Raw genomic sequence first — 16,873 nt, forward strand, 5'->3', positions numbered from 1 at the left:
TCAGCCATGATAGAAACTACCGGACCTCCTCTGTCTGGAAGCTCAGCCATGATAGAAACTACCGGACCTCCTCTGTCTGGAGGCTCAGCCATGATAGAAACTACCGGACCTCCTCTGTCTGGAGGCTCAGCCATGATAGAAACTACCGGGCCTCCTCTGTCTGGAGGCTCAGCCATGATAGAAACTACCGGAACTCCTCTGTCTGGAGGCTCAGCCATGATAGAAACTACCGCACCTCCTCTGTCTGGAGGATCATACTGACCCCAAGAGAGAATGATTGTCCTAATACTCGCTCCCCGCTTTTCCCTCACAAAACTTGTTTTAGACCTTACTGCCATGTTTCTTGTCTGTGTTGGTGTTGTGTAGAGACTCCTTGACTGAAGACCCAGTAATGAGACCTAGGTCAGGCCGTCATGGGAGTCACAGTTGCAGAAAAACAACCCAAACTTCTCTACAGGATGGTTGTGAAATGGCTTTTCTGGGGCATTTTGAGAGAGTTGAGGAGGGAGTTGAAATAACTCATAAAATCTCTCTAACAGCTCTGCCTTTTATCGTTATTCTACGACCTTGGCTATCCGTGACATTCCGAGGTTAGAGAAGGGACAGTTCAGCTCAACTCCCGTCTACGACCATGGTAAAACCCCAGCCCAGTCAGTCTCTCAGCCTCCCCTGCTAGGGCCCTGACCTTGGGGGGGGGGGGGGGAGGGGGGGGGGGGCAGCACACAGAGTGCCCCTTTAGACGGGCAGCTTGGATTTCCGCTCAACAGGCCCCGGTGTCAAACTGTGGCAGGCCACTCTCAGACAAAGACCAGTTCAGCTCTTACATCCCTATTCATAATCAACATAACAGTCTGATTTCACTCTGCCGTTACACATGTACACGTATACATACATACATACACACACACACACATATATATATAGTTGAAGTCGGAAGTTTACATACACCTTAGCCAAATACATTTCAACTCAGTTTTTCACAATTCCTGACATTTAATCCTAGTTAAAATTCCCTCTGTTAGGTCAGTTAGGATCACCACTTTATTTTAAGAATGTGAAATGTCAGAATAATAGTAGAGAGAATGATTTATTTCAGCTTTTATTTCTTTCATCATATTCCCATTGGGTCAGAAGTTTACATACACTCAATTAGTATTTGGTAGCATTGCCTTTAAATCGTTAAATTGTTGTTGCTCGCACATGCTTTTTCAGTTCTATAGGATTGAGGTCAGGGCTTTGTGATGGCCACTCCAATACCTTGACTTTGTTGTTCTTAAGCCATTTTGCTACAATTTTGGAAGTATGCTTGGGGTCTTTGACCATTTGGAAGACCCATTTACAACCAAGCTTTAACTTGCTGACTGATGTCTTGAGATGTTGCTTCAATATATCCACATAATTGTCTTGCCTCATGATGCCATCTATTTTGTGAAGTGCACCAGTCCCTCCTGCAGCAAAGCACCCCCAAAACATGATGCTGCCACCCCCGTGCTTCACGATTGGGATGGTGTTCTTTGGCTTGCAAGCCTCCCCCTTTTTCCTCCAAACATAACGATGGTCATTATGGCCAAACAGTTCTATTTTTGTTTCATCAGACCAGAGTACATTTCTCCAAAAAGTGCAGTTGCAAACCGTAGTCTGGCTTTTTTATGGCAGTTTTGGAGCAGTGCTGAGCGGCCTTTCAGGTTATGTCGATATAGGACTCGTTTTACTGTGGATTTAGATACTTTTGTACCTGTTTCCTTCAGCATCTTCACAAGGTCCTTTGCTGTTGTTCTGGGATTGATTTGCACTTTTTGCACCAAAGTACGTTCATCTCTAGGAGACAGCGTCTCCTTCCTGAGCGGTATGACGGCTGCGTAGTCCCATGGTGTTTATACTTGCGTACTATCGTTTGTACAGATGCATGTGGTACCTTCAGGCATTTGTAAATTGCTCCCAAGGATGACCCAGACTTGTGGAGGTCTACAATTGTTTTTCTGGGGTCTTGGCTGATTTCTTTGGATTTTCCCTGGATGTCAAGCAAAGAGGCACTGAGTTTGAAGGTAAGCCTTGAAATACATCCACAGGTACACCTTCAATTGACTCAAATGATGTCAATTAGCCTATCAGAAGCTTCTAAAGGCAAGACATCCTTTTCTGGGATTTTCCAAGCTGTTTAAAAGCCACAGTCAACTTAGTGTATGTAAACTTCTGACTCACTGGAATTGTGATACAGTGAATTATAAGTGAAATCATCTGTCTGTTAACAATTGTTGGAAAAATGACTTGTCATGCACAAAGTAGATGTCCTAACCGACTTGCCAAAACTATAGTTTGTTAACAAGACATTTGTGGAGTGGTTGAAAAACGAGTTTTAATGACTCCAACCTAAATGTATGTCAACTTCCGACTTCAACTGTATGTGTGTGAGTAAGAGATGTTGTGGGTCAGTCTGGTCTCAGCAGGCATTCCAGTGCGTGAGACAGACAGTGTTAGGCCTGTGTGGCCCATCAGGCCTTATGAGCAGCAGAAGACTGGGGGCTTTGTCTCTGCGTCGCAGGGTATTTATAGGAGTGTGTCATGTGCAGGGCTCGAAGAAGGGTCTTAATCCAGACCCACTCAATGTCTCCTCCACCATCTCCACCAAAATACTGTACAACTGTCAGAATTCACCTACCCCGTGCACGCTTGGTGTATATTCTATAAGTAGGAGCCATTTTTCTCTCGTCAGGCCACGTGGTCTTGGAGGGACAGGTCCACCGTAAGTGCTGTTACACAGATTGTCATAGGGAGAAATTATACTCATTCAGCAGATTCAGAGGGAAAGACCTTTCCATAAACCACAGAATCCTATAGTGATGTATGAAAATGGTATCTTTTCATACGCCACAGAGTAGATCACACCCGGTATACATTCCTAAATCAACAAGCACTATAAATGTTTACCCAAAGCCCTCATCCTGTGAGACATCTCGTCCACTTTTACATCCAAGTTAAACACAGCTCTGCTTTGATGTGTTTTTACATGAATATGTATTGATGTTCCCCAAGTGAGTGTGCACTTCTCTCAGTGTGTAGTTGGAGATCTTTGTGTCAAGCTTCTTTTATTTGGACCAAATCCACACAAGGATAACATGAATCACATATTTATTGTAATGGGACATATGGTGGGAGTGATTGTTTAGTTATTAATGTTTTCCATATGTTAATAACTGGACCTCTCCAAATGTCTTCCAAAGAGGAACAATAAGCCTTTGAGCTCAGAGCTGGTTGTCAAATATAGAAAGGAGGACAAGAATGTTCTGAAGTCTCGGATGAGTCATATTCCTAGCCAACACCCGCAAAGACTTCTCCTCTAAACTGTCCCACAGGTACGGAGATACTAACTGGTAACGAAACCCAACTAGCCTACAGATCATACAGTATATATATATATATATATTTTTTACACTCTTCATCTTTGGGTTCTAGGCCTAGTAACCTGAATGAATGTGTGCATTTATGTGAAAAATCAGCGTATGTGTTGAATGTACATGTGCCAAGGGAGACCACAACATTGGTTCAGGGCCAGCTCTGTCTCTCCCAACCCTACCTTGGTTCAGGACCAGCTCTGTCTCTCCCAACCCTACCTTGGTTCAGGGCCAGCTCTGTCTCTCCCAACCCTACCTTGGTTCAGGACCAGCTCTGTCTCTCCCAACCCTACCTTGGTTCAGGGCCAGCTCTGTCTCTCTTCACCTCTTGGTTGGCCAGTTCAAGCGGATTGTTATTTGTTCAGATGGTGACGAAACATCAATATGTACAAAAAGGAAGCTACAAGGAGGCATGCCCAAACTAAAGATTCAAAACCAAACGAAAGGCCTCATGGCCACTAAACCAACCAGCAACCTCACGGCTCTCCAAGGTGGCACTCTGACTGATCACCTTAATTGGCGGCACCCGAAGTGCTTATTAAGCAGGCTCAGCACCAGGACAAGGTTGCCCCCCTGGGGGAATGGAGTGTGGAAGTGGAACCTGGATAACGTGTTTGTCTATGTCCTAACACTAATCTTCCCACCATAACATAACTCTCCATCGTGTCTCACGCTACCAGGTTCTGTTGAGCTAGCTGTACAGAGGAGAGACCGTGGGAACTGAATGTACTTCTTTGAACTAAATGACTAAAACACAAATGTGCAAAGACAGTACAGGCCAGGGAATGTACTGTAGCTAGAACATAGCTTAGCAAAGCACATTAGATATGCAACATGTAGGTCACTGAGGAATGCGTGTCTTTGTGCTTCGTCTGCCTATTTTGTCAATGAGGCATTAAGAGGGACAGAAATGATTCATTTAAATGTAGCTTAGGAGATAGTATGCATGTAACACACACACACACACACACACACACACACACACACACACACACACACACACACACACACACACACAGGATAGAAACAAACAGCATACATGGCTAATGGGTGTTTTTTCCTGGTGATTGTGCATGGGGCATGCAGCTGGACTGACATCCTGGATGCAGAGTGAGGTAGTTGGTTTTCACTCCAGTCATAAATAGTCATCCTTGGCCTAGCCTTCAACTAGCAGAGCACAGAGGACAGGCGGTGGAGAGAGGAAGGGGAAGACGAGGAAACACTGATAGGTCGAGGTCCATAACAATGATGCAGAGTAGGATGAGAAGTGGACACAGGATGCATTATAATAACACAGCAAAAAGATAAAGGTTTTCTCCTAAACTAGGCATTTCTTATTAAAATTATAACAATACATTTGTTAAAAACATCGAAATAAAAATAGCATTTTAATATTATGTGTAGGCTATTTGAAAACGCCTTTTATTTCCAAGTATGAAAAAACGCTTTTTGTAATTTTCAACAAACAAAATCTCTCAAAGCACTCTGATAAAAATAAATAATTAATACATTTCTCCCTCAGTGTATTTTGATGCGCAGACAGAGACCCAGATGTAACCCTTCGCGCTTCCAGCGCAGCTTCCCACAGGTACTCTGTTAGCATCAGATTGCATCACTTCCCTGAAACACGCCGAAATCTTGTTCAATTCAAACAGCATGTCTGCACCGATTTAACTTTACTGCGATATGATCCAACTCCTCAATTCATCAACAATAGAGGCATCAACCCCGACATGTCAGTCACAGAGACAGGTAGATGTCCAAACTTTACTTCAATAGTTTACTAATACTTCAACAGTTTTCGCTATTCATTTCATGCCATTGTGTTAGAAATAGGACAGTTACTTACAGTTAACACTACTGGTATCCATGTGTGTTTTCCAATCCGCTTCTTCTTTGACGTTCATTTATTTTGCACAAGTTTGCGCAGCAGTAGGCTGGCTAAACGACGTGGACCCATGTGTGGCGTAAGTGACACACAGAAACGAGTCAGTCACAGACGCGAGTTTACCTCATCTGCTCGCTCTCACAGGGTCCTAGCGCTAGTTTAAAAATATTTCTAATTGGCTACTGTGCTACAGACGATGACATCACCTTAGTACAATAAACACAGACAAATATCCACATGTAAACTGCTTTAATTTAAATAAAATATGTACGTCATTTGTTGAGCAGTAGTTCTGACATTGAAATAAATAATATGCAGATTGCTTTGTACAGTTACAAAACGAAAACATAAATTTAAAAGTCTCCCAAACCTTTTATAATGGATATAGATTCAAAAATGAGATTGTGAATTCTGGAAGTACTGTATGTACATTATTAACCAGTATTTCTGTTAGTATTGTAAATATGTACGATAATTTGCGACTCTCTCTCTCTCACACACACACACACACACACACATCTATAAAACAAACAGCCATTACAAAGATGGCAGTAAGAGTTATTTATACTAGATGACTGCTGCTAGTCAGTATGACTAATAGTAGTCTGATAAAGGCAGTGCTGCATACACTAACAACCAGAACTATCTTTTCCTATGACACACAACCTCATACCAGACCATTCAAATACAACTGAAAGAAAAAGGACAGCTTTGCATGTAGGCTACCAAGAATATTGTATGATCTATTGAATTACTAAGAGTCACCTCTTCAAAACCCAACAGGAGATAACCAGGAGTCACCTCTTCAAACCCCAACAGGAGATAACTAGGAGTCACCTCTTCAAAACCCAACAGGAGATAACTAGGAGTCACCTCTTCAAAACCCAACAGGAGATAACTAGGAGTCACCTCCTCAAAACCCAACAGGATAATGTTTTGTTCTACTGTATGCACACTATAGTGAATTATTTAGCAACCAGTAATCATTTCACCCCCTAAGTTGATTTAGATCATTTAAAAAAAAAAATTATATCAGGACCCTGGTTGTCATTTGGACTGGTATCCACGTAGACCAATCAGGACAATTTCATCAAATAAATTCCACTTCAACATCCACAAAATTCCCTAACCTTAATTCCTTCCCTTCTCACCTCGATTCATTCCCTCCTCACCTTGGTATTGTTCAAGGAAGAGTTCATTCAATCCCTTTCAGTTGTAATCTAATTCAGATCCATTCCTCTATTTCATCTCTAATCCAGACTTCTGGTCTCCAATCCCTTCAATCCACTTTCCTCCACAGGCAGATACATCCCTTTATATTCAGAAACAGTTCAGATTCGATCTAATTAATGTATATCTCTATTCATTATCTCTGTCTCCATGTGTTGAGTTAGAATCAGATCAAGTTTCCCCATGAAGAGTCACTCACGTCAGCTTTTATCCTAACTACAATCCCAGCTCTGAATACAATTCAAGATCCAATCATAACATGATATTCCATTACTGTAAATGAAACCCTTTGGTTCAATTGAAATTGATAAGACTAAATAATCCAAAACTCCAATACTGTCACACCCTGGCCTTAGTTATCTTTGTTTCCTTTATTATTTTTGTTAGGTCAGGGTGTGACATGGGGGAGGTTTGTGTTTGGGTGATTATATGGTTAAGGGGTTGTTGGGTTTTGTGTGTGTGGTTTTGTGTTGAGTGAGTATGTCTAGGTATGTCTATGGTTTAGTGAGGGTTTCTAGGTATGTCTATGGTTGCCTGAGTGGTTTCTCAATCAGAGACAGATGTCTTTCATTTGTCTCTGATTGGGAGCCATATTTTAGGCGGCCATAGGCATCATGTGTTTGTTGGGTCATTGATTTTGTCATTGTCTGTGTCTAGGTCTGTGTCAAGTTTGCATGTTTTGCATTTAGTCGGTTTTGGTTTCACGGTCTTCGATTTGTTGTTTTGCTTCGTTTGGTCATCTCCTTAATAAAGAGAAGATGCATTTTTTACACGCTGCGCCTTGGTCCTCTCTCTCTCCCAATGACGATCGTGACAAATACATACATTACATTGTTTGGATCTTTCCCATCAATTTAGTAAATCAATCAACCGTTAGTATGTAGGCAAGAGGCTGGTTTTATATTCTCTGGAAACATGCATTCAGTCTGTTTAAAGGGGAGCTGAACTTCCTGAGTTGGCCTCATTTTTTGGCTTGGTCATTAAGAAGGCCATGACTGAAGCCGAACGGGGGGGGGGGTTAAAGTGTGTGTCTTTTGTTTGTGTGTTCCCACGTAGCAAAAATGGTCTATTATATTGACAAGATAGTCGATTGACCGCTCTAACAATGGAAATACATGTCCTCAAAGACAGAAAGCAGGTGGGAGTAGGCGAGATCAGGTGGGACCATTCTAGCCAATGAGAGGGCAGATACGCGTGCGAACAACAGGCCATAGTGATAGATGGACTCATCTTTCTATATGTGCCATTATAGTGTCTGTGACAACCTCAAAGGCTCTGCCCATGCTATCTTCATTTTAAAGTAGTACATTTTCTTCTTCTTTTTAATTTTTTAAGTCATTGAAATTTGGAGCTATTAATATTTTAAATGATTGTTCCATGTACATTGTGTAATTTACTGATGGTCCTTAACTATGGTCCCGTGTGGCTCAGTTGGTAGAGTGTGGCGCTTGCAACGCCAGGGTTGTGGGTTCAATTCCCACGGGGGGACCAGGATGAATATGTATGAACTTTCCAATTTGTAAGTCGCTCTGGATAAGAGCGTCTGCTAAATGACTTAAATGTAAATGTAACTAGCCCCATAGGGATTTCAAATGTCAAACCAAATTGAAATAAACCCAGGCCAAGGAAAACTGTTAGGGTACCCTTCATTCTGTGACATAATTTTTAAAATATTATCTCACAAATCTCTGATTTTGGACGAGACTGACTTTATGACCAAAACGATCCTATTTACACTTTGTAGTCAATTTTAACACTTGAATAAATTATTTTGAATCATATCGATGCCACATGGGCCATTTTCAAAAAGAGAAGTTGCTTTTTAGGGGCAGTCACTCTTTAAGCATGTTGCTATCTAAAACAAAACAACACAAGCAAACAAACAAATTGGTTCTTAAGATAGTTATATTACTTTGGTTTTTCAGTAAACACACAATGATCCACACATTTTCTTAAACCGTACTACCACAATATATCAATCTAGCCTTTCACTCCGTGGTGAACCCTCACTCTATTAAGAAATACAAAGTTTAAGTCTCAATGTAAAAAAAAAAAAAAAAAAAAAAAAGTGAATGAAACAATATATTTAGAGTAAAGAAAGCAAGGACAGAGTTTATCTGGTAGCACGTTCTGTTTGGACAGTTTGCTGATGTTCTCTCTTTCCTGCTTGATCATAAGATAATGTCTCAGAGGCTGTCCAAACCAGCAACCTGAAAATGACATGACAGCCAAGAACTATAGTTAAACTCCTTCTAATAAAGCAAACACATAATACTGAAAGCATAGGCAGAACTAGCCTGGTCTAGTCCTCCCACAAACAGACATGGCTCAGGAGGAGGAGCCTGTTACTCCACTTTCTCCAGAGATATCTTATTGATGTATAGACTCAGGCTGGCTGGGTTTCTCGGGCCCAGAGGATGTCCTGGAACAACAGAACTATATCATTACAACTCATTATATTTCTATGGCTAGAACCCAAGCTCGTTTTAGTTCTGGTTCTGCTGTGACTCTGACCTGATGGATCGAGGGCTACCCAGACGGGTTATTATGGCTCTCAGTGAGGACTCAGGCCCCTCTAACGTTAAGCCCAGCAGGCTGCTATACTGAGCTTCTACAGTCTGGTCCTTTCAGAACAGTCGGACTTGTTTCTTGAGCTCGTTTCTCTTCCACATTGCCAGTCGGTCAAAATCAGGCATAGTCATCCTAAACACCCGGTAGAAGTCCTCAGGAGACAGGTGGCGCTGGCAGAGAGAGATTACACACAGGTTAGTGTTGTTGGAGACATTGTCATAACCAACTCAGAAATGGAAATACAATTGACTCACTATATAGTATGTGCAGTGAGAGGTGTTCATTACTTGCATGTTAACAAGCACTGAGAGATACTCACCTCTAGTCTGGCTCTGTCCACGTCATTGGGGGGCTGGTTCTGCCTCCTTATGGTGACTACCAACACGTCATATGGGTAGATCTGAGGAAGGAATGGTTATGAAGAAAACATTAAATGATTTTTAGATTTTCACACCATACATAAACTATGCAATGCTGGCCATCCTATTGTCAACGAATCACAGATGTTTGCCTGGGTCATACATTCACCTGTACTTCCTCTGACAACAGTCACACTTCCGGGTTCTGACCTGAGGTCAATACCAAAGGTAAGATAGGATGGACACTAGCTGACTGATCAGTCGGGACAACGTTCTCCATATCTCTCTCTCTCTCGGAAGGGCTTTGAACCTCCCTCCCTGTCCAGACCTAATTTCCAGGTGAGTGGGCCTGGGGTGAACCCGTCTCCTGAGAGGAGCAGAGGAGACTCTTATCTCTGTGACACCATGGACGAGGTCAATTCTTGTAGGTCCGGTAGGAGGAAGTGTCCCGCCAGCCCAGACTTCCTCATAGAGACATAGGGAGAATCTCAATTGCATACAGCAGGTAGCCTAGCGGTTAGAGTGTTGGGCCAGGAACCGAAAGGATTCTGTTTCGAATAAAGGAGCTGTAAAGGTGAAATATCTGACCTGGGTTCTTGAGCAAGGCACTTTGTCATAATTTACTCCAGGGGTGCCGTACTATTATGGCTGACCCTGTAAAACAACACATTTCACTGCACCATTTTGGTATACGTTTCCTCAATTTCTTATTCTAGTGTTCTCTACTCGTTTTCTCTACTCGTGTTCTCTACTCGTGTTCTCTACTCGTGTTCTCTACTCGTGTTCTCTACTCGTGTTCTCTACTCGTGTTCTCTACTCGTGTTCTCTTCTAGTGTTCTCTTCTAGTGTTCTCTTCTAGTGTTCTCTACTCGTGTTCTCTACTCGTGTTCTCTACTCGTGTTCTCTACTCGTGTTCTCTACTCGTGTTCTCTACTCGTGTTCTCTACTCGTGTTCTCTACTCGTGTTCTCTACTCGTGTTCTCTTCTAGTGTTCTCTACTAGTGTTCTCTTCTAGTGTTCTCTACTCGTGTTCTCTTCTAGTGTTCTCTACTCGTGTTCTCTTCTAGTGTTCTCTACTCGTGTTCTCTAGTCATGTTCTCTTCTAGTGTTCTCTACTCGTCTTCTCTTCTAGTGTTCTCTTCTAGTGTTCTCTTTTAGTGTTCTGTACTCGTGTTCTCTACTCGTGTTCTCTTCTAGTGTTCTCTTCTAGTGTTCTCTTCTAGTGTTCTCTACTAGTGTTCTCTTCTAGTGTTCTCTACTCGTGTTCTCTACTCGTGTTCTCTTCTAGTGTTCTCTACTCGTGTTCTCTTCTAGTGTTCTCTACTCGTGTTCTCTTCTAGTGTTCTCTACTCGTGTTCTCTAGTCGTGTTCTCTAGTCATGTTCTCTTCTAGTGTTCTCTACTCGTCTTCTCTTCTAGTGTTCTCTTCTAGTGTTCTCTACTCGTGTTCTCTTCTAGTGTTCTCTACTAGTGTTCTCTACTAGTGTTCTCTACTCGTGTTCTCTAGTCGTGTTCTCTAGTCATGTTCTCTTCTAGTGTTCTCTACTCTTCTTCTCTTCTAGTGTTTTCTACTAGTGTTCTCTACTAGTGTTCTCTAGTAGTGTTCTCTACTCGTGTTCTCTACTCGTGTTCTCTACTCGTGTTCTCTTCTAGTGTTCTCTACTAGTGTTCTCTACTAGTGTTCTCTACTAGTGTTCTCTACTAGTGTTCTCTACTAGTGTTCTCTACAGCCAGCTTACATTTGATTCAGTGATAGTCAGTTTGTTCATTAATTTGCGTAACATCTTACTTTGTATTCTGTAGAAAAAGAGAAAAAAAAGAGCTGATCATCACATTTATTCATATTCTCATTGGTTATGTAATTTGTAAGTGATATTATTGAAAGGTAAAGCAGTGATTGCTTACCTCTGATTCCCCAGTTAACTGCACTGCTGCTGTCGTACTGGAAATAATCTGCACTCTGGGGCTGAAAGAGACAGATGACAAGAACAATTATTTTAGAGATACAAAAAAGTTATTGGTCTTTACTCTTGCTATGGGCTGGTTTGGGTCCACACAGGATCCATTTACAACACCCACATCCTGTGATAACCCCCTGCCCCCCTCAGGGAACTCACCCTGTGCAGTCCGTTCCTGCCATACCCTGGCAACGAGGCTGACTTGGAGATGAAGGAGTCTGAAAGAGAGGAAACACAAGCATCCCAGCCATTCAGCCTGGGACCTGACCCACACACTGCGTCCCAGCAGAACACCGCAGCACGCCAAAGTAGAAACACTGTGAGGGATGGGCAATTAGCAATCTCTAACCGATTGCAAATGCAAGGCGATATAAGAGACAGCAGGGGGCGCTAACAGCAAACACAATGGAGAAGCCCTCTCTGATTTTCATTTACAGGCAATGCATTGTTATGAAAAAGTATGAAAATGTGTTCCGGACAAGAGCGTCTGCTAAATTAATAAAATGTAAGAATGCCCCCTCTACGATGCAACATGCACGCTTTATAATCCTTGTGTAAACAATCATTAGCATAATTGATCTCAGGCTCTTGAAATGGCATTTGTTATCAATGTAATGAGGAGAGTATCTGAGGAGAGTATCTGTACTTTACTTTACTATTTATATTTTTGACAACTTTTACTTTTATTTCACTACATTCCAAAAGAGAATAATGTACTTTTTACTCCATACATTTTCCCTGACACCCAAAAGTACTCGTTACATTTTGAATGCTTAACAGGACAGGACAATTGTCTAATTCACACACATTTCAACAGAACATCCATGGTCATCCCTACTGCCTCAGATCTAGCGGACTCACTAAACACATGCTTCGTTTTTTAAATTATGTGTTGGAGCTTGCACCCCGCTATCAGAAAATACATTTAAAAAACAAGAAAATAGTGCCGTCTGTTTGCTTAATATAAGGAATTTGAAACAATTTATACTTTATACTTTCAATACTTAGGTATATTTTTGCAATTACATTAACTTTTGATACTTAAGTATATTTAAAACCAAATACTTTTATACATTTACTTAAGTAGTAATTTACTGGGTGACTTTTAACTTTTACTTGAGTCATTTTCTATTAAGGTGTCTTTACTTTACCTCAAGTATGAGAATTGATACTTTTACACCACTGGTCAACATCAGACGAGTGACATAGCTGAAGAGCCCATCTTGACACCCCCCCTGCATACCTAAGGGATAATCAACAAGGGGCTATGTGTTCTGTGGAAGGTGTGCCATGACACGCTAGCAGAATGGCACTAACTTTCCAAAAAGTGTTGCATTATTTTACAGAGAACGCATAGAACCCCCGAGTTGATTATCCTGCTTATATTACAGCTATAACACATTTTGCCGCTAGAAATGTATTAATTTAGCGGTAGAAATGTGACACCATCCACTGAAGTAAGCTAGCAAGTTTACTGAAGTAGCTAGCACGTTTACTGAAGTAGACAGCAAGTTTACTGAAGTAACTAGCACGTTTACTGAAGTAGCTAGAAGGTTTACTGAAGTATCTAGCAGGTTTACTGAAGTAGCTAGCAAGTTTACCGAAGTAGCTAGCAAGTTTACCGAAATAGTTAGCAAGTCTACCGAAGTAGCTATCAGGTTTACTGAAGTAGCTGTTTACCGAAATAGTTAGCAAGTCTACCGAAGTAGCTATCAGGTTTACTGAAGTAGCTAGCAAGTTTACTGAAGTAGACAGCAAGTTTACTGAAGTAACTAGCACGTTTACTGAAGTAGCTAGAAGGTTTACTGAAGTATCTAGCAGGTTTACTGAAGTAGCTAGCAAGTTTACCGAAGTAGCTAGCAAGTTTACCGAAATAGTTAGCAAGTCTACCGAAGTAGCTATCAGGTTTACTGAAGTAGCTGTTTACCGAAATAGTTAGCAAGTCTACCGAAGTAGCTATCAGGTTTACTGAAGTAGCTAGCAAGTTTACTGAAGTAGCTAGTAGGTTTACTGAAGTAGATAGCAAGTTTACTGAAGTAGCTAGCAAGTTTACTGAAGTAGCTAGCAAGTTTACTGAAATAGTTAGCAAGTTTACTGAAGTAGCTAGAAGGTTTACTGAAGTAGCTAGCAGGTTTACTGAAGTAGCTAGCAAGTTTACCGAAGTAGCTAGCAAGTTTACCGAAATAGTTAGCAAGTTTACCGAAGTAGCTATCAGGTTTGCTGAAGTAGCTAGCAAGTTTACTGAAGTAGATAGCAAGTTTACTGAAGTAGCTAGCAAGTTTACTGAAGTAGCTAGCAAGTTTACTGAAGTAGCTAGCAAGTTTACTGAAGTAGCTAGCAAGTTTACCAAAGTAGCTAGCAAGTTTACCGAAGTAGCTAGCAATTTTACTGAAGTAGCTAGCAAGTTTACTAGCTAGATAGTGAGCTACAGCTACATCATAGAACATGTAAGAATGAACTTCATAGCCATTTAATTATACCGTGAATTATAGGAAAATAATGCATGCTCTAGAATGCCCTTCAAGCCAATCAGAAACAAGTATTCAACATTGCCATGGTATAAACTGATGTAACTGTACTACTGTCCCCCGTGATGACCCTGTCTACAGACAGACAATATACAGTAGGACACTGAGGCATCTCACTCACCACTGTCTGTACTGTAGTGGGATCTGGTGGGAGCTGAAAAGAGAGAGAGACAGAGACAGAGACAGAGAGAGAGAGAGAGAGAGGGAGAGAAACGGAAGGAGAGAGAGAGAGAGAGAGAGTATGAAGAAAAAGAGAAGAGAGAGACAGAAGAGAGAAACAGAGGAGAGAGAAAGAAAGAATGAAAAAGAGAGCGACACATAGTTAGATACAGCCTCTGCCTGTACAAATGCACGGTTAAGTGTTCTCATCTGGTCTCATAAAGCTCCTATAATGGTTCCTCATCAGAGCCTTGAAACTAAAGACCCTCCTGATACAATCAGTCTTGAATCCAGGGTCATGACAATGATGAAAGATATCAAACACACAGCAGCTGTGGTTCACAAGTTTTAGCGAAAAAATGCTCTAGGATACTGTATAACACGGATGATGGAGCGGTGGAGGAAGTCTGTCGGGACATTAGATAACAATGCCTCTGTTTGTCTTAGTGAGGCTTAAGACGTATAACAAAGACTAACAAGGAGATATACAACAAAGAGAACTGAAACGACAGTGGGTTAAGTGCGTCTTAAAGAGTATCTCAAACAAGACATCTCCGCCCCCCCCCCCCCTGAAAAAACACACGCATTTGTCTTTTCCGACTAGTTCTGACTTGCTGATAACTACTTTATTAAGGAACTGACTACGACTGTGATATGTGGTTGTCTCACCTAGCTACCTGAAGATGAATGTACTGACTACGACTGTGATATGTGGTTGTCTCACCTAGCTATCTGAAGATGAATGTACTGACTACGACTGTGATATGTGGTTGTCTCACCTAGCTACCTGAAGATGAATGTACTGACTACGACTGTGATATGTGGTTGTCTCACCTAGATATCTGAAGATGAATTCACTAACCGTGAGTCACTCTGGATTGGAGCATCTGCTAAATGACATTTAAAAAAAAAAGTAAAATAATGTAGATGAATAACCGTTGGATCAACATACAGATGTCATTCTGCCCTAGCAGCTGCTCTCCCTACAGCATGTGACTGTATATCAAGGTCCAAAATAGCCCCCTATTCCTCATATAGTGCACTATATGACTATGTGACCTGTGACCTCACAATATAGGGACAAGGGTGCCATTTTGGGACGGACCCCCAGCAGTCAGGTTAAACACCAAGATCAATGGCTTCTTCAGAAAGCTTTCATGTGCATCACATCAGTCAATGTGTCTGGCTGGTGCTGGTGCTGGTTGTGTTCTCCCTTTCCCCAAAGACACAACATCCATTAAACATGGCGGAAGCTTCAATGAGTCATCAATAAAACAGGAAGAGGGACATGCAGGAGGTGGCTACAACTGGAGTGGGGCTGTGGGGGAAGTCATATGTACGCCCTACATAAAAACCACACATTCCCCCTCTCCATCTCGCTGTCTCTCTCTCTCTCGTTTCCCCACCTTAACGTGCAAACAGGCACTTAATGTGATGAGTACGGAGGAGGGAAGAGGATCAATGTAACTGTACACATCCTCCATCAGAGCAGTCTGAAACACATGACTAGGACAGAGTCTCAGCTCTATGAGGGTGTGGACTGATTGACAGACATGGTATCTATCTCCAGCAATAAACCATTTCCTTCCTTCTCTGCTCCCTGCTCTACTCCCTGCTCTCTGCTCCCTGCTCTCTGCTCTCTACTCCCTGCTCTACTCCCTGCTCTCTGCTCTCTACTCCCTGCTCTACTCCCTGCTCTACTCCCTGCTCTACTCCCTGCTCTACTCCCTGCTCTCTGCTCTCTACTCCCTGCTCTACTCCCTGCTCTCTGCTCTCTACTCCCTGCTCTACTCCCTGCTCTACTCCCTGCTCTACTCCCTGCTCTACTCCCTGCTCTACTCCCTGATCTCTGCTCCCTGATCTCTGCTCCCTGCTCGCGGCTCTCTGCTCCCTGCTCTCTGCTCTCTGCTCCCGGCTCTCTGCTCTCTGCTCTACTCTCTGCTCTCTGCTCCCGGCTCTCTGCTCCCTGCTCCCGGCTCTCTGCTCTCTGCTCCCTGCTCCCTGCTCTCTGCTCTATGCTTTCTGCTCTCTGCTCTCTGCTCCCTGCTCTCTGTTCTCTGCTCTACTCCCTGCTCCCTGCTCCCTTCTCTCTGCTCTACTCTCTGCTCTACTCCCTGCTCTCTGCTCCCTTCTCTCTCCTCTCTGCTCTCTGCTCTACTCTCTACTCCCTGCTCTCCTCTCTGCTCTCTGCTCTACTCTCTGCTCCCTGCTCTACTCTCTGCTCCCTGCTCTCTGCTCTACTCTTTACTCTCTGCTCTCTGCTCCCTTCTCTCTACTCTACTCTCTGCTCCCTGCTCTCTGCTCTACTCTCTGCTCTACTCTCTGCTCCCTTCTCTCTGCTCCCTGCTCCCTTCTCTCTGCTCTACTCTCTACTCTCTGCTCTCTTCTCTCTTCTCTACTCTCTGCTCTCTTCTCTACTCTCTGCTCTACTCTCTGCTCTACTCTCTGCTCTACTCTCTGCTCTACTCTCTGCTCTACTCTCTGCTCTACTCTCTGCTCTACTCTCTGCTCTACTCTCTGCTCTACTCTCTGCTCTCTGCTCTACTCTCTGCTCTACTCTCTGCTCCCTGCTCTACTCTCTGCTCTACTCTCTGCTCCCTTCTCTCTGCTCTACTCTCTACTCTACTCTCTGCTCCCTTCTCTCTGCTCTACTCTCTGCTCTACTCTCTGCTCCCTGCTCTCTGCTCCCTTCTCTCTGCTCCCTTCTCTCTGCTCCCTTCTCTCTTCTCTACTCTCTGCTCTCTGCTCTACTCTCTACTCCCTGCTCTCTACTCCCTGCTCTCTGCTCT

At 42.7% G+C, this 16,873-nt stretch overlaps 2 protein-coding genes across 6 annotated transcripts in view; both read right to left on the reverse strand.

Moving 5' to 3' along the window:
• Nucleotides 1-5,407, reverse strand: part of afap1l1b (actin filament associated protein 1-like 1b) — a 34,156-nt gene extending 28,749 nt beyond the window's left edge. Inside the window, exon 1 of the mRNA XM_055941469.1 lies at nt 5,242-5,407. Within this exon, the coding sequence (XP_055797444.1) occupies nt 5,242-5,299 (58 nt within the window). The 5' untranslated portion in view covers nt 5,300-5,407. The remainder of the gene's footprint in view (nt 1-5,241) is intronic.
• A 107-nt stretch (nt 5,408-5,514) lies between these two features.
• Nucleotides 5,515-16,873, reverse strand: part of LOC129867960 (actin-binding LIM protein 3-like) — a 146,454-nt gene continuing 135,095 nt past the window's right edge. For 4 of the 5 annotated variants that reach the window (XM_055941472.1, XM_055941473.1, XM_055941475.1 and 1 more), the window contains 3 exons: nt 14,047-14,079; nt 11,557-11,615; nt 9,407-11,405 (listed from right to left, as the gene is read on the reverse strand). In XM_055941472.1, coding sequence (XP_055797447.1) covers nt 11,208-11,405; nt 11,557-11,615; nt 14,047-14,079 — 290 coding nt within the window. In that variant the 3' untranslated portion in view covers nt 9,407-11,207. Of the gene's footprint in view, nt 9,252-9,400; nt 11,406-11,556; nt 11,616-14,046; nt 14,080-16,873 lie in introns of those variants that run through there. The other variant, XM_055941477.1, reaches the window with a different exon arrangement.

The sequence above is a fragment of the Salvelinus fontinalis genome, chromosome 13 (genome assembly GCF_029448725.1).
Source record: "Salvelinus fontinalis isolate EN_2023a chromosome 13, ASM2944872v1, whole genome shotgun sequence".
Classification (NCBI taxonomy): Eukaryota; Metazoa; Chordata; class Actinopteri; order Salmoniformes; family Salmonidae; genus Salvelinus; species Salvelinus fontinalis.